The 26,294-nt window shown below is 46.6% G+C and overlaps 1 protein-coding gene across 8 annotated transcripts in view; it reads left to right on the top strand.

Annotated features, from left to right (window-relative positions):
• Positions 1-614: 614 nt before the first annotated feature.
• Positions 615-26,294, top strand: part of LOC142687180 (uncharacterized) — a 180,765-nt gene continuing 155,085 nt past the window's right edge. For 4 of the 8 annotated variants that reach the window (XR_012856439.1, XM_075847541.1, XM_075847543.1 and 1 more), the window contains exons 1-4: positions 616-862; positions 9,595-9,721; positions 15,464-15,565; positions 22,301-22,384. Coding sequence is in view for 5 of the 8 variants with exons in the window: in XM_075847541.1 (XP_075703656.1) it covers positions 845-862; positions 9,595-9,721; positions 15,464-15,565; positions 22,301-22,384 (331 nt within the window). In the remaining 3 variants the exon portion in view is untranslated. Of the gene's footprint in view, positions 863-9,594; positions 9,722-15,463; positions 15,566-22,300; positions 22,385-26,294 lie in introns of all 8 variants that reach the window. The other 4 variants (XR_012856441.1, XR_012856440.1, XM_075847544.1 and 1 more) reach the window with 2 other exon arrangements.

Below are 26,294 nucleotides of genomic sequence, written 5' to 3'. Positions count from 1 at the left end.
ACACACTGCTCCACCTACACACACACACACACACACAGCTCCATCTACATACACACTGCCCCACCTACATACACACTGCTCCACCTACACACACACACACACACACACACACACACACACACACACTGCTCCATCTACACACACTGCCCCATCTACACACACACACTGCTCCACCTACACACACACTGCCCCATCTACACACACTGCCCCATCTACACACACACTGCCCCATCTACACACACACACTGCTCCACCTACACACACACTGCCCCATCTACACACACTGCCCCATCTACACACACACTGCCCCATCTACACACACTGCTCCATCTACACATACACACACTGCCCCATCTACACACACACACACTGCTCCACCTACACACACACGCAGCTCCATCTATACACACGCACACTGCCCCACCTGCACACTGCCCCACCTACACACACACACACACACACACACACACACACACACACACACACACACACACACACACACACACACACACACACACACACACACACACACACACACACACACAGCCCCATCCATCCACGCTAATGTAATGAGAGAAAGGTCATGTGATTATCTTCCGGTCATGTGATTAGCTGTTTGTCATGTGATCTGGCTGTGAGTTCGTGGGCTCGCAGGGCACAGTGCGGGAGTCAGCTGTTCAGCGCGGGTTTTCTTGGGATTTGTAGTTCCGGCTGTGTCGTCAGGGACCACAAGTTAAATAGAGTCACAGCTTTAAAAACTACGAGTCCCAGTATGCACCGCAGCGGCCGTCTGTGTGAGGGGAGCTTAAAGTTGTGTGGCTGAGTGGAGCCTGCAGGGGGCAGGATGGAAGACAGAGGACAGGTAAGAGGGGGAGGGGGGACATCAACGCTGTATACAAGACTCCGGGGATCTGTGATCTCACTGTGTCCTGCTATACATAGAGGTAGTCACTGCCCTGCCCCCTGTGTATGATGTCACTGTATCCTGCTAAATATAGAGGTAGTCACAGCCCTGCCCCTGTGTATGTCACTGTATCCTGCTATACATAGAGGTAGTCACAGCCCTGCCCCCTGTGTATGATGTCACTGTGTCCTGCTAAACAAAGAGGTAGTCAAATCCCTGCCCCCTGTGTATGAGGTCACTGTATCCTTCTATATATAGAGGTAGTCAGCCCTGCCCCTGTGTATGATGTCACTGTGTCCTGCTAAGCAGAGAGGTAGTCACATCCCTGCCCCCTGTGTATGATGTCACTGTGTCCTGCTAAGCAGAGAGGTAGTCACAGCCCTGCCCCCTGTGTATGATGTCACTGTGTCCTGCTAAGCAGAGAGGTAGTCACAGCCCTGCCCCCTGTGTATGATGTCACTGTGTCCTGCTAAGCAGAGAGGTAGTCACAGCCCTGCCCCCTGCGTATGATGTCACTATGTCCTGCTAAGCAGAGAGGTAGTCACAGCCCTGCCCCCTGTGTATGATGTCACTGTGTCCTGCTAAGCAGAGAGGTAGTCACAGCCCTGCCCCCTGTGTATGATGTCACTATGTCCTGCTAAGCAGAGAGGTAGTCACAGCCCTGCCCCCTGTGTATGATGTCACTGTGTCCTGCTAAGCAGAGAGGTAGTCACAGCCCTGCCCCCTGTGTATGATGTCACTGTGTCCTGCTAAGCAGAGAGGTAGTCACAGCCCTGCCCCCTGTGTATGATGTCACTGTGTCCTGCTAAGCAGAGAGGTAGTCACAGCCCTGCCCCTGTGTATGATGTCACTGCGTCCTGCTAAGCAGAGAGGTAGTCACAGCCCTGCCCCCTGTGTGTAATGTCACTGTGTCCTGCTAAGCAGAGAGGTAGTCACAGCCCTGCCCCCTGTGTATGATGTCACTGTGTCCTGCTAAACAAAGAGGTAGTCACAGCCCTGCCCCCTGTGTATAATGTCACTGTGTCCTGCTAAGCAGAGAGGTAGTCACAGCCCTGCCCCCTGTGTATGATGCCACTATATCCTGCTAAGCAGAGAGGTAGTCACAGCCCTGCCCCCTGTGTATGATGTCACTATGTCCTGCTATATATACAGGTAGTCACAGCCCTGCCCCCTGTGTATGATGTCACTGTGTCCTGCTAAGCAGAGAAGTATTCACAGCCCTGCCCCCTGTGTATGATGTCACTGTGTCCTGCTAAACAAAGAGGTAGTCAAAGCCCTGCCCCCTGTGTATGAGGTCACTGTATCCTGCTAAGCAGAGAGGTAGTCACAGCCCTGCCCCTGTGTATGATGTCACTGTATCCTGCTAAGCAGAGAGGTAGTCACAGCCCTGCCCCCTGTGTATGATGTCACTGTGTCGAGCTAAGCAGAGAGGTAGTCACAGCCCTGCCCCCTGTGTATGATGTCACTGTGTCCTGCTAAGCAGAGAGGTAGTCACAGCCCTGCCCCCTGTGTATGATGTCACTATATCCTGCTAAGCAGAGAGGTAGTCACAGCCCTGCCCCCTGTGTATGATGTCACTATGTCCTGCTATATATACAGGTAGTCACAGCCCTGCCCCCTGTGTATGATGTCACTGTGTCCTGCTAAGCAGAGAGGTAGTCACAGCCCTGCCCCCTGTGTATAATGTCACTGTATCCTGCTAAGCAGAGAAGTATTCACAGCCCTGCCCCCTGTGTATGATGTCACTGTATCCTGCTAAGCAGAGAAGTATTCACAGCCCTGCCCCCTGCGTATGATGTCACTGTGTCCTGCTAAGCAGAGAGGTAGTCACAGCCCTGCCCCCTGTGTGTAATGTCACTGTGTCCTGCTAAGCAGAGAGGTAGTCACAGCCCTGCCCCCTGTGTATGATGTCACTGTGTCCTGCTAAACAAAGAGGTAGTCAAAGCCCTGCCCCCTGTGTATGAGGTCACTGTATCCTTCTATATATAGAGGTAGTCAGCCCTGCCCCTGTGTATGATGTCACTGTGTCCTGCTAAGCAGAGAGGTATTCACAGCACTGCCCCCGTGTATGATGTCACTGTTTTCTGCTAAGAAGAGAGGTAGTCACAGCCCTGCCCCCTGCGTATGATGTCACTGTATCCTGCTAAGCAGAGAGGTAGTCACAGCCCTGCCCCCTGTGTATTATGTCACTGTGTCCTGCTAAGCAGAGAGAGATAGTCACAGCCCTGCCCCCTGTGTATGATGTCACTGTGTCCTGCTAAACAGAGAGGTAGTCACAGCCCTGCCCCCTGTGTATGATGTCACTGTGTCCTGCTAAGCAGAGAGGTAGTCACAGCCCTGCCCCGTGTTTGATGTCACTGTATACTGCTAAGCAGAGAGGTAGTCACAGCCCTGCGTATGATGTCACTGTATCCTGCTAAGCAGAGAGGTATTCACAGCCCTGCCCCCTGCGTATGATGTCACTGTGTCCTGCTAAGCAGAGAGAGATAGTCACAGCCCTGCCCCCTGTGTATGATGTCGCTGTGTCCTGCTAAACAGAGAGGTAGTCACAGCCCTGCCCCCTGTGTATGATGTCACTGTATCCTGCTAAGCAGAGAGGTAGTCACAGCCCTGCCCCCTGTGTTTGATGTCACTGTATCCTGCTAAGCCGAGAGGTAGTCACAGCCCTGCGTATGATGTCACTGTATCCTGCTAAGCAGAGAGGTAGTCACAGCCCTGCCCCCTGTGTATGATTTCACTGTGTCCTGCTAAGCAGAGAGATAGTCACAGCCCTGCCCCCTGTGTATGATGTCACTGTGTCCTGCTAAACAGAGAGGTAGTCACCGCCCTGCCCCCTGTGTATGATGTCACTGTGTCCTGCTAAGCAGAGAGGTAGTCACAGTCCTGCCCCCTGTGTATGATGTCACTGTGTCCTAAGCAGAGAGGTAGTCACAGCCCTGCCTCCTTTGTATGATGTCAATGTATCCTGCTATATATAGAGGTAGTCACCGCCCTGCCCCCTGTGTATGATGTCACTGTGTCCTAAGCAGAGAGGTAGTCACAGCCCTGCCTCCTTTGTATGATGTCAATGTATCCTGCTATATATAGAGGTAGTCACAGCCCTGCCCCCTGTGTATGATGTCACTGTGTCCTGCTAAGTAGAGAGGTAGTCAGAGCCATGCCCCCTGTGTATGATGTCACTGTGTCGAGCTAAGCAGAGAGGTAGTCACAGCCCTGCCCCCTGTGTATGATGTCACTGTGTCCTGCTAAGCAGAGAGGTAGTCACAGCCCTGCCCCCTGTGTATGATGTCACTGTGTCCTGCTACACAGAAAGTTAATCACAGCCCTGCCCACTGTGTGTAATGTCACTGTATTTTGCTTCAAAGAGACATAGTCACAGCTCCGCCCTTCAGATTTATGATTTCTCATGAGGACTCTATGGCCCCGGTTGGAGATTTCTCATGGGGACTCTATGGCCCCGGTTGGAGATTTCTCATGGGGACTCTATGGCCCCGGTTGGAGATTTCTCATGGGGACTCTATGGCCCCGGTTGGAGATTTCTCATGGGGACTCTATGGCCCCGGTTGGAGATTTCTCATGAGGACTCTATGGCCCCGGTTGGAGATTTCTCATGGGGACTCTATGGCCCCGGTTGGAGATTTCTCATGGGGACTCTATGGCCCCGGTTGGAAATTTCTCATGGGGACTCTATGGCCCCGGTTGGAGATTTCTCATGGGGACTCTATGGCCCCGGTTGGAGATTTCTCATGGGGACTCTATGGCCCCGGTTGGAGATTTCTCATGGGGACTCTATGGCCCCGGTTGGAGATTTGTCATGGGGATTCTGGTCCTGGTTGGAAATTTGTCATGGGGATTCTGGTCCTGGTTGGAAATTTGTCATGGGGATTCTGGTCCTGGTTGGAAATTTGTCATGGGGACTCTATGGCCCCGGTTGGAGATTTCTCATGGGGACTTAATGGCCCTGGTTGGACATCATACACAGGGGGCAGGGCTGTGAATACCACTCTGCTTAGCAGGACACAGTGACATCATACACAGGGGGCAGGGCTGTGACTACCTCTCTGCTTAGCAGGACATAGTGACATCATACACAGGGGGCAGGGCTGTGACTACATCTCTGCTTAGCAGGACACAGTGACATCATACACAGGGGGCAGGGCTGTGACTACCTCTCTGCTTAGCAGGACACAGTGACATCATACACAGGGGGCAGGGCTGTGACTACCTCTCTGCTTAGCAGGACATAGTGACATCATACACAGGGGGCAGGGCTGTGACTACATCTCTGCTTAGCAGGACACAGTGACATCATACACAGGGGGCAGGGCTGTGAATACCACTCTGCTTAGCAGGACACAGTGACATCATACACAGGGGGCAGGGCTGTGACTACCTCTCTGCTTAGCAGGACACAGTGACATCATACACAGGGGGCAGGGCTCTGACTACCTCTCTGTTTAGCAGGACATTTATCATGGGGACTCTATGGCCCTGTTTGGAGATTTCTTATGGGGACTATATGGTCCTGGTTGGAGACTTCTCATGGGGACTCTATGGCCCTGTTTGGAGATTTCTCATGGGGACTCTTTTTTGCTCTTGTTGGATATTTCTCCTGGGGACTCTATGGCTCTGGTTGGAGATTTCTCATGGGGACTCTATGGTCCTGGTTGGAGATTTCTCATGTGGACTCCATGGCCCTGGTTGGAGATTTCTCATGTGGACTCCATGGCCCTGGTTGGAGATTTCTCATGGGGACTCGATGGTCCTGGTTGGAGATTTCTCATGGGGATTCGATGGTCCTGGTTGGAGATTTCTCCTGGGGACTCTATGGCTCTGGTTGGAGATTTCTCATGGGGATTCTATGGCTCTGCTTATAGATTTCTCATGTGGACTTTATGGCTCTGGTTGGAGATTTCTCTTGTGGACTCTATGGCTCTGGTTGGAGATTTCTCATGTGGACTCCATGGCCCTGGTTGGAGATTTCTCATGGGGACTCTATGGCCCTGGTTGGAGATTTCTCATGGGGACTCTATGGTCCTGGTTGGAGATTTCTCATGTGGACTCCATGGCCCTGGTTGGAGATTTCTCATGTGGACTCCATGGCCCTGGTTGGAGATTTCTCATGGGGACTCGATGGTCCTGGTTGGAGATTTCTCATGGGGATTCGATGGTCCTGGTTGGAGATTTCTCATGGGGATTCGATGGTCCTGGTTGGAGATTTCTCATGGGGACTCTATGGCCCTGGTTGGAGATTTCTCATGGGGACTCTATGGCCCTGGTTGGTGATTTCTCATGGGGACTCTATGGCCCTGGTTGGTGATTTCTCATGGGGACTCTATGGCCCTGGTTGGAGATTTCTAATGGGGACTCTATGGCTCTGGTTGGAGATTTATCATGGGGACTCTATGGCCCCGGTTGGAGATTTCTCATGGGGACACTATGGCCCCGGTTGGAGATTTCTCATGGGGACACTATGGCCCCGGTTGGAGATTTCTCATGGGGACTCTATGGCCCCGGTTGGAGATTTCTCTTGTGGACTCCATGGCCCCGGTTGGAGATTTCTCTTGTGGACTCCATGGCCCCGGTTGGAGATTTCTCATGGGGACTCTATGGCCCCGGTTGGAGATTTCTCATGGGGACTCTATGGCCCCGGTTGGAGATTTCTCTTGTGGACTCTATGGCCCTGGTTGGAGATTTCTCTTGTGGACTCTATGGCCCTGGTTGGAGATTTTCATGGGGACTCTATGGCTCTGGTTGGAGATTTTCATGGGGACTCTATGGCTCTGGTTGGAGATTTCTCATGGGGACTCTATTGGCTCTTTCCACAAAGTACGTTTTAGAAAACCATCTATAACAAATAATTTTATTTGCTTTGTCTGCACAACATGAACAAGTTTTTTCCCTCCAAACCCTCCGGTTTACCCCCTATACACAAGTCACACCGTGTTGACCGGTTTTCTCAGGCGATCCCTTTTCTTTCAGTCTTGTCTCATCCAGTTTCTTGTTTAGTTTATATGGAGGGTCAAGACCGGCTTTTTAGTGACTCATTAAACAAACCCGTCACCCACCGGTCTGCGCAGTGAGTATAGAGATTGTTGGCGCCACCGTGTGTCCAAATATCCTCTCTCACTTTATTCATCAAAACAGTTACAAGAATATCTTCCAAAAAGGAGCGGCTGGATATCGGCCAATCATTTACAACTAAGATATGTTTGTCCTGAACCAATCATAGGCCTAGAAGACGTTTTAAATGTAAAACCGTGAAATATGCCACGTCATGAAGGCTAAAAGTCACAATGCCCCCTCCCGTACAGTAAACAGAAGCATTCATCGCGGCTCCGCTTACTGGACTCCTCCCCTCAGAATGAAACGGGAGAATATTTATCTAAAGTCTCCATAGGAAGAACCACTAAACCTGCAACCTAGGAACCAAACAGGCAATGCTGACAGAAATATTCACCTCTTAATCTCAAAATGGATCCTTCAGGCTACAAGATGGATGCCAGATATACAAGATGGATGCCAGATATACAAGATGGATGCCAGATATACAAGATGGATGCCAGATACACAAGATGGAGTCTACACAGAATGGAATCATTTAAACATCTTGGATTCGCTTTCTCAGAGGTGTTTTAGGGAGGGCTCTTCAATGTCTTCTGCCAGGTCCACACAACAGAGACATCACCAGCATCGCTCCTCCTGTCAGGAATAAAGACCAGAAATGTTTCGATTTTCTATAATCCTCCCTGTAGTAACAGAAAGATGGGGGGGGGGGGGCTTGTAACTTTGGTTTATTTGCGTTCAGTTTTCACCCTCAACCCCCTGGTTACACTTGGCCTTGTGTTGCCCGTCTGGTTCATGTCTCTGCGGTCATCAGGATTGTCCCCCCGGTTACACTTGGCCTTGTGTTGTCCGTGTGGTTCATGTCTCTACGGTCAGGATTGTCCCCTCTGGTTACACTTGGCCTTGTGTGGTTCGTGTCTCTACGGTCAAGATTGTCCCCCCTGGTTACACCTGGCCTTGTGTTGTCCGTGTGGTTCATGTCTCTACGGTCAGAATTGTCTCCTCTGTGTAAAGGATCTGCCAGGCACAACTTCTGTGTATACGCCCATAGGTAATCAGTCTGCACCTGCTTCTATGTCTGTGAGACTGACTCCATCTTCCACCACTCAGGATGGCAGGCTTAGGAGTGGGAGAGCCTATCACAGCCTGGCCAGACGGAGCTAGCTCCCGCCCTCTGTCTATTTATACCTGCCTTTCCTGTTCCTCCTTTGCTTGTGATTCCTCTCTGCTGGTTTCCTGGCCCTGCTGCAGCTTCTTGAACTTCTGATTCTCTGCTTGTGATTGACCTTGGCTTTACTGACCACTCTTCTGCTCTGCGTTTTTGTACCTCGCTCATCTCCTGGTTTGACTCTGCTCGTTCACTTCGCATGTTGCTCACGGTGTTCCCGTGGGCAACTTCCCCATTTCCCTGGCTTCTTTGTACCCTTGTTTGTCTGTCGTGCACCTATTGAGTGTATGGACCGTCGCCCAGTTGTACCCCGTCGCCTAGGGCGGGTCATTGCAAGTAGGCAGGGACTGAGTGGCGGGTAGATTAGGGCTCACCTGTCTGTCTCCCTACCCCGATATTACACTCTGGTTACACTTGGCCTTGTGTTGTCCGTGTGGTACATGTCTCTACGGTCAGGATTGTCCCCCCTGGTTACACTTGGCCTTGTGTTGTGCGTGTGGTTCATGTCTCTACGGTCAGGATTGTCCCCCCCCCCTGGTTACTCTTGGTCTTGTGTTGTCCGTGTGGTTCATGTCTCTACGGTCAGGATTGTCCCCCCCCTGGTTACTCTTGGTCTTGTGTTGTCCGTGTGGTTCATGTCTCTACGGTCAGGTTTGTCCCTCTCTGGTTACGCTTGGCCTTGTGTGGTTCATGTCTCTACGGTCAGGATTTTCCCCCCTGGTTACACTTGGCCTTGTGTTGTCCGTGTGGTACATGTCTCTACGGTCAGGATTGTCCCCCCTGGTTACTCTTGGCCTTGTGTGGTTCATGTCTCTACGGTCAGGATTGTCCCCCTCTGGTTACACTTGGCCTTGTGTGGTTCATGTCTCTACGGTCAGGATTGTCCCCCCCTGGTTACGCTTGGCCTTGTGTGGTTCATGTCTCTATGGTCAGGATTGTCCCCCCGGGTTACACTTGGCCTTGTGTTGTCCGTGTGGTACATGTCTCTACGGTCAGGATTGTCCCCCCTGGTTATACTTGGCCTTGTGTAGTTCATGTCTCTACGGTCAGGATTGTCCCCCCTGGTTATACTTGGCCTTGTGTAGTACGTGTGGTTCATGTCTCTACGGTGAGGATTGTCCCCTCTGGTTACTCTTGGCCTTGTGATGTCCGTCTGGTTCATGTCTCTACGGTCAGGATTGTCCCCCCCCCTGGTTACACTTGGCCTTGTGTTGACCGTGTGGTTCATGTCTCTACGGTCAGGATTGTCCCCCCTGGTTACACTTGGCCTTGTGTTGTCCGTGTGGTTCATGTCTCTACGGTCAGGATTGTCCCCCCTGGTTACAGTTGGCCTTGTGTTGTCCATGTGGTTCATGTCTCTACGGTCAGGATTGTCCCCCCTGGTTACCCTTGGCCTTGTGTTGGCCGTGTGGTACATGTCTCTACAGTCAGGATTGTCTCCCCTGTTTTTTTTTAGGAACCTCTGATGTTCGATGATGTGGCCGTATACTTCACCCAGGAGGAGTGGGGGAGCTTGGAAGAATGGCAGAAGGAGCTGTATAAGGAGGTGATGATGGACAATTACCACACGCTCCGGTCACTGGGTAAGAAGAGTCTTTATACTGTGTCCTGAGGGGGGTAGACAGCACACGTGACATGAAGTTCTGGGCTCCTACACGGGGCCAGGAGAAAGCTAAGCCGAGGCAACACTGCAACCGGGAAAGACCGAGCTTCACCTAAGCATGCTCCACCAGTGGTCACAATACAGCGCTCCTGTAGTTCTAGAATACCCTTCCCACCTGATAGTAGAAATGATCTGTCTATCCCCTTCTCTAGTAGTAAGGCCACATTCACATGGGGCAGAAGTGGTGCAGCATAGTCAATAGTCACAGAATCCCCCCAAAATTCTCCAGTAGACACAGCAACACTAGCCACATCCCACCCCAACTCAGTAGTCCCAGCAACACTAGCCACATCCCACCCCCTCTCAGTAGTCACAGCAAGACTAGCCTCATCCCACCCCCTCTCAGTAGTCACAGCAAGACTAGCCACATCCCACCCTCTCTCAGTAGTGACAGCAAGACTAGCCACATCCCACCCCTACTCACTTGTCACAGCAAGACTAGCCACATCCCACACAGCCACAATGCCCCCCCATCCCACCCCCTCGCAGTAGTCCCAGCAAGACTAGCCACATCCCACCCTCTCTCAGTAGTCACAGCAAGACTAGCCACATCCCATCCCCACTCAGTAGTGACAGCAAGACTAGCCACATCCCATCCCCACTCAGTAGTGACAGCAAGACTAGCCACATCCCATCCCCACTCAGTAGTGACAGCAAGACTAGCCACATCCCACCCCCACTCAGTAGTCACAGCAAGACTAGCCACATCCCACCCCCACTCAGTAGTCACAGCAAGACTAGCCACATCCCACCCCCACTCAGTAGTGACAGCAAGACTAGCCACATCCCACCCCCACTCAGTAGTCACAGCAAGACTAGCCACATCCCACCCCTACTCACTAGTCAAAGCAAGACTAGCCACATCCCATCCCCACTCAGTAGTCACAGCAAGACTAGCCACATCCCACCCCCACTCAGTAGTCACAGCAAGACTAGCCACATCCCACCCCCACTCAGTAGTCACAGCAAGACTAGCCACATCCCATCCCCACTCAGTAGTCACAGCAAGACTAGCCACATCCCACCCCCACACTAGGCACAGCAAGACTAGCCACATCCCACCCCCACTCACTAGGCACAGCAAGACTATCCACATCCCACCCCCACTCACTAGGCACAGCAAGACTAGCCACATCCCACCCCAACTCAGTAGTGACAGCAAGACTATCCACATCCCACCCCCACTCAGTAGTCAAAGCAAAACTAGCCACATCCCACCCCAACTCAGTAGTGACAGCAAGACTAGCCACATCCCATCCCCACTCAGTAGTCACAGCAAGACTAGCCACATCCCACCCCCACTCAGTAGTCACAGCCACAATGTCCCCCATCCCACCCCCTCTCAGTAGTGACAGCAAGACTAGCCACATCCCACCCCCACTCAGTAGTGACAGCAAGACTAGCCACATCCCACCCCCACTCAGTAGTGACAGCAAGACTAGCCACATCCCACCCCCACTCAGTAGTGACAGCAAGACTAGCCACATCCCACCCCCACTCAGTAGTGACAGCAAGACTAGCCACATCCCACCCCCACTCAGTAGTGACAGCAAGACTAGCCACATCCCACCCCCACTCAGTAGTGACAGCAAGACTAGCCACATCCCACCCCCACTCAGTAGTGACCGCAAGACTAGCCACATCCCACCCCCACTCACTCGGCACAGCAAGACTAGCCACATCCCACCCCCACTCACTAGGCACAGCAAGACTAGCCACATCCCACCCCCACTCACTAGGCACAGCAAGACTATCCACATCCCACCCCCACTCACTAGGCACAGCAAGACTATCCACATCCCACCCCCACTCACTAGTCAAAGCAAAACTAGCCACATCCCACCCCAACTCAGTAGTGACAGCAAGACTAGCCACATCCCATCCCCACTCAGTAGTCACAGCAAGACTAGCCACATCCCACCCCCTCTCAGTAGTCCCATCAAGACTAGCCAATTCCCACCCCTCTTAGTAGTCACAGCAAGACTAGCCACATCCCACCCCCATTCACTAGGCACAGCAAGACTAGCCACATCCGACACTCTCTCAGTAGTCACAGCAAGACTATCCACATCCCACCCCCACTCACTAGGCACAGCAAGACTAGCCACATCCCACCCCCACTCACTAGGCACAGCAAGACTAGCCACATCCCACCCCCACTCAGTAGTGACCGCAAGACTAGCCACATCCCACCCCCACTCAGTAGTGACAGCAAGACTAGCCACATCCCACCCCCACTCAGTAGTGACAGCAAGACTAGCCACATCCCATCCCCACTCAGTAGTGACAGCAAGACTAGCCACATCCCACCACCACTCACTAGGCACAGCAAGACTAGCCACATCCCACCCCCACTCACTAGGCACAGCAAGACTAGCCACATCCCACCCCAACTCAGTAGTGACAGCAAGACTAGCCACATCCCACCCCCACTCAGTAGTGACAGCAAAACTAGCCACATCCCACCCCAACTCAGTGACAGCAAGACTAGCCACATCCCATCCCCACTCACTAGGCACAGCAAGACTAGCCACATCCTACCCCCACTCACTAGGCACAGCAAGACTAGCCACATCCCACCCCCACTCACTAGGCACAGCAAGACTAGCCACATCCCACCCAGTAGTCACAGCAAGACTAGCCACATCCCACCCCCACTCAGTAGTCGCAGCAAGATTAGCCACATCCCACCCCCACTCACTAGGCACAGCAAGACTAGCCACATCCTACCCCCACTCACTAGGCACAGCAAGACTAGCCACATCCCACCCCCACTCCGTAGTCACACCCCCAGCTTTCCCCAGTCCCTTCCCCTCTCAGTAGTCACACCAAGCTCTCCACCAGTCCCACCATCTGTCTGTGGTAATAAGTGGACAGCGCTGTCTTTTATATGTCATGGTGTAACAGTCCAATAAATGGTCGGCAGTCCTGATACATGCGTGGTGCTCGTGGAAGGGAAATAATCCAAAAATACTGAATAAACGAAATCCCGGCACTCACTGGATCAGATAATCACTTTTTCAAATTTTTTTAAACCAGCCGCGTTTCGGTTTTCTTTAGAACATAGGTTATAAAACGCTCCTATCATTTATGATCACATGATCAAATTAACATATCCACAAACCGGAATCACATTTACAATTAATTCAAATGATTAACACATGATGAGCTGGTAGTAAATGTAAACGTAGTCCCTGTCAATGAAAACTGGGAATCAACAAAGAATTCAGCCATAAAACTCAGCGAGAAGGTGAAGTATCAGCAAACATAGAATATATCACTTGCTATAAGTATTCTACACCTATATGCCTCGAGCTTTACTTATTACCAGTATTCTACACCTATATACCTCGAGCTTTACTTATTACCAGTATTCTACACCTATATACCTCGAGCTTTACTTATTACCAGTGTTCTGCACCTATATACCTCGAGCTTTACTTATTACCAGTGTTCTGCACCTATATACCTCGAGCTTTACTTATTACCAGTGTTCTGCACCTATATACCTCGAGCTTTACTTATTACCAGTGTTCTGCACCTATATACCTCGAGCTTTACTTATTACCAGTATTCTGCACCTATATACCTCGAGCTTTACTTATTACCAGTATTCTACACCTATATACCTCGAGCTTTACTTATTACCAGTGTTCTGCACCTATATACCTCGAGCTTTACTTATTACCAGTATTCTGCACCTATATACCTCGAGCTTTACTTATTACCAGTATTCTACACCTATATACCTCGAGCTTTACTTATTACCAGTGTTCTGCACCTATATACCTCGAGCTTTACTTATTACCAGTGTTCTGCACCTATATACCTCGAGCTTTACTTATTACCAGTATTCTGCACCTATATACCTCGAGCTTTACTTATTACCAGTGTTCTGCACCTATATACCTCGAGCTTTACTTATTACCAGTATTCTGCACCTATATACCTCGAGCTTTACTTATTACCAGTATTCTGCACCTATATACCTCGAGCTTTACTTATTACCAGTGTTCTGCACCTATATACCTCGAGCTTTACTTATTACCAGTATTCTGCACCTATATACCTCGAGCTTTACTTATTACCAGTGTTCTGCACCTATATACCTCGAGCTTTACTTATTACCGGTATTCTGCACCTATATACCTCGAGCTTTACTTATTACCAGTATTCTGCACCTATATACCTCGAGCTTTACTTATTACCAGTATTCTACACCTATATACCTCGAGCTTTACTTATTACCAGTATTCTGCACCTATATACCTCGAGCTTTACTTATTACCAGTATTCTGCACCTATATACCTCGAGCTTTACTTATTACCAGTGTTCTGCACCTATATACCTCGAGCTTTACTTATTACCGGTATTCTGCACCTAAAGAGTTTTCTGGTAATATCTTATAATAATAATAATAAACGTTGTATTTATTTGACATTTATTTCTGTGGGTCTCGGGGTTTGCGTAGTTTTTTCGCTGAATATCATATTGAAGAGCGCAGTCATTTACGGACCTCATGGTCTAGAAAAGAAAGGAAAACTATATTTATCAAACGTTTATTGGTTATTACCTGTATATCGCCTCCTTCTGATGATATTATTAGATTATTTATCATCCGCTTGGAAGATTTGTGGTGTTTTTGAACAACATCCAATTTAGTAACGTAAAGAAAATATCGTGTATACATTAAATTTATCAAAAAGTAACCGGTGTACACAACATGAATTTAACACGCCTAACGAGATATACTGGATATTAGTGATCTCGTGGTCCGGATTTAACCCCTTCGGGTGTAATGTTTGGGGAGTGTCGGTCCAGTACGCTTCTCCACGTAACAATAGCCCCCCCTCCTGTTCCCTTTCAGTGACTTGTTAATTCAATTGTGTAATTTTGTGTCTTTTGCAAGAAGTGGCGCAGTAACGGAAGCACAAGGTTTTCTCGCCTGACCGTGGACTTTGCGTATACGATCTTTGATCCTTTGTGTTGTCTCAGCCACATATAGGAGGCCACACGGACACTTTATTAGATAAATAACATGGGAAGAGCCACAAGTGTGATATCCATGAATATTATACCGGTGGATTAGAGACTTGTGCTCCCTGGATTACATTGGAGCTGACAATTAGGACAAGGAAGGTGCCCATTCATGTTGAACGTGAGAAAGACTATGAAATAGATGGTTTGTCAGTGCCTGGATCTGCCCGAACTAATCTGCAAGCCAAAAATCTTCAAGATCACCTGGTCCGAGCAGATCTAGGCAGTGACAAACCATCTATTCCACAGTCTCTCACGTTCAACACGAATGGGAAATGACTTGATATAAAATGCTCCTTCTATTTCATGTATGCGCAACTGAGAAAGCCGAAACGCGTCTTGTTTGAAAAATAAAAAATGTGATTATCTGATCCAGTGAGTGCCGGGGTCTCGTTTATATGACATGGTATGACTGCCGCTAACACTTACTCTGCCCTACAGGAGGGGTCAGTGACTACATCCGGCTCTATGCATTCAGTACCAGATTGAAGCACCCGACCCCCAAATGTTTACAATGCAGGGTGCAAAACCCTGAAAGACAGGGGTGTCTAGTCCTGCCATTTATGTAAAGTCCTCGTGGCCTAGTGACCCTTCATCCACCATTAAATTATTATTTTTTGCCAGGGATTCCCATGGTGAAGTCGGAGCTCCTGTTTCTGACGGAAGGTGGAGCGGAAGGTCATCTTAGATGGGAAGAGCTGGGGTTGGAACCAACAACCCCGCCAGGTACATGCCGACCTGAGACTTACAATGTACTATAAAATGGTTTATTAAGGAGGGGAGCATGTGATTAGACCAGCGTGTGTCATATGATGGGACCGATAAACGGGGGACATAAAATAGGGCAGATGTGGGGGGAACATACACTATATGGAGAAAGCATGTGTCCCCTCTTAAACATGAAATTCTGGTGTTTCCGTCAGTCCCGTTCCCCCAGGTGCACAACGTCAGTCACCCGTCCTGCAGTCACGATACAGACATTAGAGATATCCCCCACATTGGTCTCAAAACGGACGGTTATTCGTGGGCTAGGAGTCCTTAAATCCAGATTGCCACCTCCCAAGTATTAAATAGAAACTCTGCACTTGTATATATACACAAAGAAAGGAGTCCTATACTATTACCAGTAGAAAAAAAATCACAATCTCATGAAATAACACTTATTAAAATATCACAAACGGGATTGGAATCAGTGACTGTATATGGGCTACATACGGTGCGAGAACACATGAAAAACGCAACAGAATCTCCCGTCCAAGAGGCCAATGCCCCATATAGAGGTTAGCTGTAATTATAGCATTTAACACAAAGTATATATATATATAGGTAGAAAACAAAGGGAGGAATCCTCCAGCTCACCTGACACAGTATGAGTGTCGCTGTCTGCGCCTGGATCCTTTTCGTGTCGGCACACGTAGCAGAAGCAGAGGTAGAAAGGAAGTTAGATCCAGCGCTTTGGTAGAGGTAAAACGGAAGGAATTTCCAAGTTTAATGAAGTTCCATTAAAAAGTCCATTGGAGTATGGTCCTGGTGTGTGGGTAATGGGAGGAATGATCCTGTAAAGCCTACGCGTTTCGGACGATAGCGACGTCCTTAGACTTGGCTGTAGTGTGATTTGAAACTGGCGCCCTGGCCCATTTATACTATATCCGGTGGTAACAGCTGGGTCCTGATTGCGTTCCACGGCTCAACACGTCACTTGGAACGCAATCCGGAAGTGGAAACATGTTGAAGTTAGATGCGCCTGTCTGGTGAGTACTAATCATGTACAATACTACATATGCAGCAAGAACATCTTATTGTCAGTTATTGGTGATGTTTGAGATTTATGTCTTGTTTGATGCAATACTGAAATGTAGGTGAGAGCTTTGTGGTATGAATCGTGATTGGTGGTCACATGTGCGTTCCAGATCTCGTGACCATATGGAACGCAAGATGCAGGACGCATATATATATATATATAAGGTGCCTGGCCAAGAAAGATTTGTATATAGCAGGTAGTTACCAAAAGAGAGAGAAACTGCATGTAAAGTAAGTCTATAGAGGAGATGACGTGGTCCTATAAGTGTAACAGATCATGGACAATAACTTGCTTGGTGGGAATCTTTATGCACTAAGTTTTTTTCTGAGAATAAATGTGTGGACAATTGTGAATAGAATAGCTTACCCATACTGTTCATGTGTCCTGTGTGCCCAGGAGGCGCCTGACGCGCGTTTCGCGTGGTAACTTTATCAAGGGGTAGACAAGTTTAAAAATGGTGTGAGATTAATCAGGTGGTGTGTAGAGAACCAATGAGATGCCTGATCAGCAGCGCATGCGTGTCATACAAAATATCGCGAGAGCAAAGCCCCAAGCCGTCCAGACCATACTGCGCACGCGCCGCTCCGGAAACCGCGCAGGCGCAGAACGGTGCAATTGATAGCCGGGGTGAAAAACTCAGAGAGAGATCACGTGAGAAACAACGCACGGCCAAAGGTACTTCATGTCATATCCCAAATATTATGTGTACCTCAGATGATGTTAAAGGTCACATGAAGCCAAACAAAGGGGGGGATATAATGCAGAAAAAGATATAATGTGTAATATTCTAACCCACAACATCTCCTCATTCATAAAAGCCGAGTCACTCAAACAATACGAGAATACAGGTTGTTTGATGCATCTACGGCTATAGCCCCTCTCCAAAAACCTCTCCAGATCCCTGGACTGATTTTCAAATTTGGCCTCGGGTGAGCAGATCTGCCTCACCCTGAGGAATTGACCCACTGGGATGGCTGTGATCGTGGGTTGGTTGTGTGCTGATGTCGCATGCAGCAAAGAGTTGACCCACGTCTTTTTCCTAAAGTCATCGGTCTGTAAAGATCTTTCCTTATCCACCTCTATGGAAACATCCAAAACGTCTATCGGAAACATAAGTTAATTTGACGTTAAGATCATTGGTATTTAATTGCTGCATAAATTGCATCAGCTGTACCTCAGTACCCTGCCAGATAATCAATATATCTCATCCAACACTGCACATGGTCAGCGGCGCAGACGCCATCGCCATGAAAATCCTGCCTCTCCCATAAACCAAGAAACAGACTTGCATACGATGGCGCGCACGCCGCACCCATGGCAGTGCCCTGTTTTTGTAAATAGAATTAATCTTTGAAAACAAAAAAATTGTGAGTCAAAATGTTCTGTAAAAGATCTAACACAAGTTCACAAATTTGGCCGTCCCAGTTGCTCATGCCCAGGAAGAAGCGAACCGCATTGATTCCTTCTGTATGTCGAATACTCGTATAGAGTGACTCCACGTCTACCGTGACTAGGATCATATCGGAGTCCAGAAAGACCCTATCCAACCTTGTCAACACATCTGTAGTGTCTTAAACAAAGGAAGGCAAACATTCTACCAGTGGCTTTAAGTAATGGTCCATAAATGTACACACTGGATCACAGTCCACCAATGCCCGACACTATGGGGCATCCCGGGGCGTCCAGCAAATTTTTGTGGACTTTCGTGAGAAAATAGATAGTGGGGATCTTAGGGTACTGGACCATTAGACCATTAAGAATATTTTTAGGGATTCTACCTTTCACATGGGCTATATTGAGTATCTTAAACAATTCCACTGAAAAAGAACCTTCCGGATTATGAGACAATTTACTGTGTGTTTGTCCCTTGTGTAACGACCTCCTTTTCATACTTCTCAATTGGCCGGATCACGATGTTCCCACCCTTGTTGCTCTTTTCATGTGTTTATCGCACCGTATTTAGCCCATATACAGTTAGGGTATGTTCACACGGCCAAATTTCAGACATATACGAGGCGTATTATGCCTCGTTTTACGTCTGAAAATACGGCTCCAATACGTCGGCAAACATCTGCCCATTCATTTGAATGGGTTTGCCGACGTACTGTCCAGACGACCTGTTATTTACGCGTCGTCGTTTGACAGCTGTCAGCGTAAAAATACAGCCTCGTCAAAAGAAGTGCAGGACACTTATATACATTATATGCAGGACACTTATATACATTATATGCGGGACACTTATATACATTATATGCGGGACACTTATATACATTATATGCGGGACACTTATATACATTATATGCGGGACACTTATATACATTATATGCGGGACACTTATATACATTATATGCGGGACACTTATATACATTATATGCGGGACACTTATATACATTATATGCGGGACACTTATATACATGATATGCGGGACACTTATATACATTATATGCAGGACACTTATATACATTATATGCGGGACACTTATATACATTATATGCGGGACACTTATATACATTATATGCGGGACACTTATATACATTATATGCGGGACACTTATATACATTATATGCGGGACACTTATATACATTATATGCGGGACACTTATATACATTATATGCGGGACACTTATATACATTATATGCGGGACACTTATATACATTATATGCAGGACACTCATATACATTATATGCGGGACACTTATATACATTATATGCGGGACACTTATATACATTATATGCGGGACACTTATATACATTATATGCGGGACACTTATATACATTATATGCGGGACACTTATATACATTATATGCGGGACACTTATATACATTATATGCGGGACACTTATATACATTATATGCGGGACACTTATATACATTATATGCGGGACACTTATATACATTATATGCGGGACACTTATATACATTATATGCGGGACACTTATATACATTATATGCGGGACACTTATATACATTATATGCGGGACACTTATATACATTATATGCGGGACACTCATATACATTATATGCGGGACACTTATATACATTATATGCGGGACACTTATATACATTATATGCGGGACACTTATATACATTATATGCGGGACACTTATATACATTATATGCGGGACACTTATATACATTATATGCGGGACACTTATATACATTATATGCGGGACACTTATATACATTATATGCGGGACACTTATATACATTATATGCGGGACACTTATATACATTATATGCGGGACACTTATATACATTATATGCGGGACACTTATATACATTATATGCGGGACACTTATATACATTATATGCGGGACACTTATATACATTATATGCGGGACACTTATATACATTATATGCGGGACACTTATATACATTATATGCGGGACACTTATATACATTATATGCGGGACACTTATATACATTATATGCGGGACACTTATATACATTATATGCGGGACACTTATATACATTATATGCGGGACACTTATATACATTATATGCGGGACACTTATATACATTATATGCGGGACACTTATATACATTATATGCGGGACACTTATATACATTATATGCGGGACACTTATATACATTATATGCGGGACACTTATATACATTATATGCGGGACACTTATATACATTATATGCGGGACACTTATATACATTATATGCGGGACACTTATATACATTATATGCGGGACACTTATATACATTATATGCGGGACACTTATATACATTATATGCGGGACACTTATATACATTATATGCGGGACACTTATATACATTATATGCGGGACACTTATATACATTATATGCGGGACACTTATATACATTATATGCGGGACACTTATATACATTATATGCGGGACACTTATATACATTATATGCGGGACACTTATATACATTATATGCGGGACACTTATATACATTATATGCGGGACACTTATATACATTATATGCGGGACACTTATATACATTATATGCGGGACACTTATATACATTATATGCGGGACACTTATATACATTATATGCAGGACACTTCTTTGGACGTTTTTGAAGCTGTTTTCTCATAGACGCCAATGAAAACAGCTCCAAAAACGGCGCGAAAAATTCAAGTTGTAAAAAAAACGTCTGAAAAGCAGGGGCTGTTTTCCCTCTGGATTTTCAGACGTTTTTGTTGACTATGTGTGAACATACCCTTACTGATTCCAATCCTGTTTGCGATATTTTAATAAGTGTTATTTAATAAAATTGTGATATTTTTTTTTCTACCAGTAATAGTATAGGACTCCTTTCTTTGTGCACAGACATTAGCGGTAGAACGGGTCGTGGTAAAGAGATCAGTGACCCCCAGCGTGGTCCTGTAATAGGACGTCACCGGGGGAACACGTCCGTTCCAGAAATATCTTTCCCCATCACCTGTGCCTGATATTATTATAAAGTGGAAGGAACCACCGCAACTCAGCCACGAAGAGCAGACCACGTGAAGTAACAGAGCGGGGGGGGGGGGGAGTGCTGAGGAGCAAGTGCAGAAAAGTCACCAACACTCCGCTGACTCCATAACTGCAGAGTACAGACCTCCCCTGGTATTAACATCCGCACAAACACTGTGCCCGGGAGCTTCATGGTACGGGGGCCGAGCAGCTTACATCACAAGCACAATGCCCAGCGTCAGATGGAGGGGGGTAAAGCCGCCTCTCTATCTGGCGTGTTCTGTGGAGTGACGCTTCTCTATGTGACGTGTTCTGTGGAGTGACGCTTCTCTATGTGACGTGTTCTGTGGAGTGACGCTTCTCTATGACGTGTTCTGTGGAGTGACGCTTCTCTATATGACGTGTTCTGTGGAGTGACGCTTCTCTATGACGTGTTCTGTGGAGTGACGCTTCTCTACGTGACGTGTTCTGTGGAGTCGGCCCCTTAGTTCCACTGAAGGGTTAATTCTTCAGCACACAAGACATTCTGGATAAATGAGGCTTCCATCTTTGTGGGAACAGTTTTGGGTTCGGTCTTTTCTGTTCATCATGACGGCGCCCGGGACACAAGGTCCATATAGACAGAGCTAGTTGGTTAGTTGGGGGAGTTTGGGGTGGAAGAACTTGATTGGCCACACAGAGTTCTGACCTCAGCCCCATCCAACGCCTTTGGGGTGATCTAGGACGGAGATTACAAGCCCGATCCCCTCCTCCGATACCCGCAGATGTTTAGATGTGTTTACCCTTAAGTTTATTTACATTTTGTGAAGTGTACATTTGATGGGACAGAGGTACGATGTGGAACGCGTGGTGGGACAGAGGTACGATGTGGAACGCGTGGTGGGACAGAGGTACGATGTGGAACGCGTGGTGGGACAGATGTTTGATGTGGAACGCGTGATGGGACAGATGTATGATGTAGAACGAGTGGTGGGACAGAGGTATGATGTGGAGCGCGTGGTGGGACAGAGGTACGATGTGGAACGCGTGGTGCGACAGATGTTTGTGGAACGCGTGATGGGACGGAGGTACGATGTGGAACGCGTGGTACGACGGAGGTAAGATGTGGAACGCGTGGCGGGACAGGTGTGTGTGTGTGTGTTACATCCATATTAAGTGTCGGGTACTTTCCTTATTAGAGCGCTGGTGTCATCATTATCATTTTCCTTCTGTCATGTGTTGATTGTAGATCGGCAGAGCAGGAGAGACGCAGAGGAACTGACTGAGTATCACAGAGAGCGGAAGGATCGGAGGCTGCTCACATACGGCAGAAGTAAGTGCAGGACGGACTGTATCTCCTCATTACATGACAGCGGGGGGTGATACCCCAGATATTACCCATGTTTTCTATTCCTTTTAAAACTTTTGTATAAATAATTTGTTATAATATCCGTTTATTGCACTAAACTAGAATAAAAGGGAAGTCAAAACCATGCCCGAGCCCCCCCTGACTGATATCTACATCATTATATCACTGCCCCCCTGATATCTACATCATTATATCACTGCCCCCCTCCTGATATCTACATCATTATATCACTGCTCCCCTGACTGATATCTACATCATTATATCACTGCCCCCCTGATATCTACATCATTATATCACTGCCCTCCTGATATCTACATCATTATATCACTGCCCCCCTGATATCTACATCATTATATCACTGCCCCCCTGATATCTACATCATTATATCACTGCTCTCCTGATATCTACATCATTATATCACTGCCCTCCTGATATCTACATCATTATATCACTGCCCCCCTGATATCTACATCATTATATCACTGCCCCCCTGATATCTACATCATTATATCACTGCTCCCCTGATATCTACATCATTATATCACTGCCCTCCTGATATCTACATCATTATATCACCGCCCCCCTGATATCTACATCATTATATCACTGCCCTCCTGATATCTACATCATTATATCACTGCCCTCCTGATATCTACATCATTATATCACTGCCCCCCTCCTGATATCTACATCATTATATCACTGCCCTCCTGATATCTACATCATTATATCACCGCCCCCCTGATATCTACATCATTATATCACCGCTCTCCTGATATCTACATCATTATATCACCGCCCCCCTGATATCTACATCATTATATCACTGCTCTCCTGATATCTACATCATTATATCACTGCCCTCCTGATATCTACATCATTATATCACTGCCCTCCTGATATCTACATCATTATATCACTGCCCTCCTGATATCTACATCATTATATCACTGCTCCCCTGATATCTACATCATTATATCACTGCTCCCCTGATATCTACATCATTATATCACCGCCCTCCTGATATCTACATCATTATATCACTGCCCCCCTCCTGATATCTACATCATTATATCACTGCCCCCTCCTGATATCTACATCATTATATCACTGCTCCCCTGATATCTACATCATTATATCACTGCTCCCCTGATATCTACATCATTATATCACTGCCCCCCTGATATCTACATCATTAGATCACTGCCCTCCTGATATCTACATCATTATATCACTGCCCTCCTGATATCTACATCATTATATCACTGCTCTCCTGATATCTACATCATTATATCACTGCCCCCCTGATATCTACATCATTATATCACCGCTCTCCTGATATCTACATCATTATATCACTGCCCCCCTGATATCTACATCATTATATCACTGCTCCCCTGATATCTACATCATTATATCACTGCCCCCCTGATATCTACATCATTATATCACTGCCCTCCTGATATCTACATCATTATATCACTGCTCTCCTGATATCTACATCATTATATCACCGCTCTCCTGATATCTACATCATTATATCACTGCCCCCCTGATATCTACATCATTATATCACTGCCCCCCTGATATCTACATCATTATATCACTGCTCCCCTGATATCTACATCATTATATCACTGCCCCCCTGATATCTACATCATTATATCACTGCCCCCCTGATATCTACATCATTATATCACTGCCCCCCTGATATCTACATCATTATATCACTGCCCTCCTGATATCTACATCATTATATCACTGCTCTCCTGATATCTACATCATTATATCACTGCCCTCCTGATATCTACATCACTATATCACTGCCCCCCTGATATCTACATCATTATATCACTGCCCTCCTGATATCTACATCATTATATCACTGCCCTCCTGATATCTACATCATTATATCACTGCCCCCCTGATATCTACATCATTATATCACTGCCCCCCTCCTGATATCTACATCATTATATCACTGCTCCCCTGATATCTACATCATTATATCACTGCCCTCCTGATATCTACATCACTATATCACTGCCCCCCTGATATCTACATCATTATATCACTGCTCTCCTGATATCTACATCATTATATCACTGCTCTCCTGATATCTACATCATTATATCACTGCCCCCCTGATATCTACATCATTATATCACTGCCCTCCTGATATCTACATCATTATATCACTGCCCTCCTGATATCTACATCATTATATCACTGCCCCCCTGATATCTACATCATTATATCACTGCTCTCCTGATATCTACATCATTATATCACTGCTCCCCTCCTGATATCTACATCATTATATCACTGCTCTCCTGATATCTACATCATTATATCACTGCTCCCCTGATATCTACATCATTATATCACTGCCCTCCTGATATCTACATCATTATATCACTGCCCTCCTGATATCTACATAATTATATCACTGCCCCCCTGATATCTACATCATTATATCACTGCCCTCCTGATATCTACATCATTATATCACTGCCCTCCTGATATCTACATCATTATATCACTGCTCTCCTGATATCTACATCATTATATCACTGCCCTCCTGATATCTACATCATTATATCACTGCCCTCCTGATATCTACATCATTATATCACTGCTCCCCTCCTGATATCTACATCATTATATCACCGCCCCCCTGATATCTACATCATTATATCACTGCCCTCCTGATATCTACATCATTATATCACTGCCCCCCTGATATCTACATCATTATATCACTGCTCCCCTCCTGATATCTACATCATTATATCACTGCCCCCCTGATATCTACATCATTATATCACTGCTCTCCTGATATCTACATCATTATATCACTGCTCCCCTGATATCTACATCATTATATCACTGCCCCCCTGATATCTACATCATTATATCACTGCCCCCCTGATATCTACATCATTATATCACCGCTCCCCTGATATCTACATCATTATATCACTGCTCTCCTGATATCTACATCATTATATCACTGCCCTCCTGATATCTACATCATTATATCACTGCCCCCCTGATATCTACATCATTATATCACTGCCCCTCTGATATCTACATCATTATATCACTGCCCTCCTGATATCTACATCATTATATCACTGCTCTCCTGATATCTACATCATTATATCACTGCCCTCCTGATATCTACATCATTATATCACTGCTCCCCTCCTGATATCTACATCATTATATCACTGCTCTCCTGATATCTACATCATTATATCACTGCCCCCCTGATATCTACATCATTATATCACTGCTCTCCTGATATCTACATCATTATATCACTGCTCCCCTGATATCTACATCATTATATCACTGCTCCCCTGATATCTACATCATTATATCACTGCCCCCCTGATATCTACATCATTATATCACTGCCCTCCTGATATCTACATCATTATATCACTGCTCTCCTGATATCTACATCATTATATCACTGCTCTCCTGATATCTACATCATTATATCACTGCCCTCCTGATATCTACATCATTATATCACTGCCCTCCTGATATCTACATCATTATATCACTGCTCCCCTGATATCTACATCATTATATCACTGCTCTCCTGATATCTACATCATTATATCACTGCCCTCCTGATATCTACATCATTATATCACTGCTCCCCTGATATCTACATCATTATATCACTGCTCTCCTGATATCTACATCATTATATCACTGCCCTCCTGATATCTACATCATTATATCACTGCCCTCCTGATATCTACATCATTATATCACTGCCCTCCTGATATCTACATCATTATATCACTGCTCCCCTGATATCTACATCATTATATCACTGCCCCCCTGATATCTACAT

The sequence above is a fragment of the Rhinoderma darwinii genome, assembly GCF_050947455.1.
Source record: "Rhinoderma darwinii isolate aRhiDar2 chromosome 5 unlocalized genomic scaffold, aRhiDar2.hap1 SUPER_5_unloc_2, whole genome shotgun sequence".
NCBI lineage: Eukaryota > Metazoa > Chordata > Amphibia > Anura > Rhinodermatidae > Rhinoderma > Rhinoderma darwinii.
This window is presented reverse-complemented; position numbering and strand designations above follow the sequence as displayed.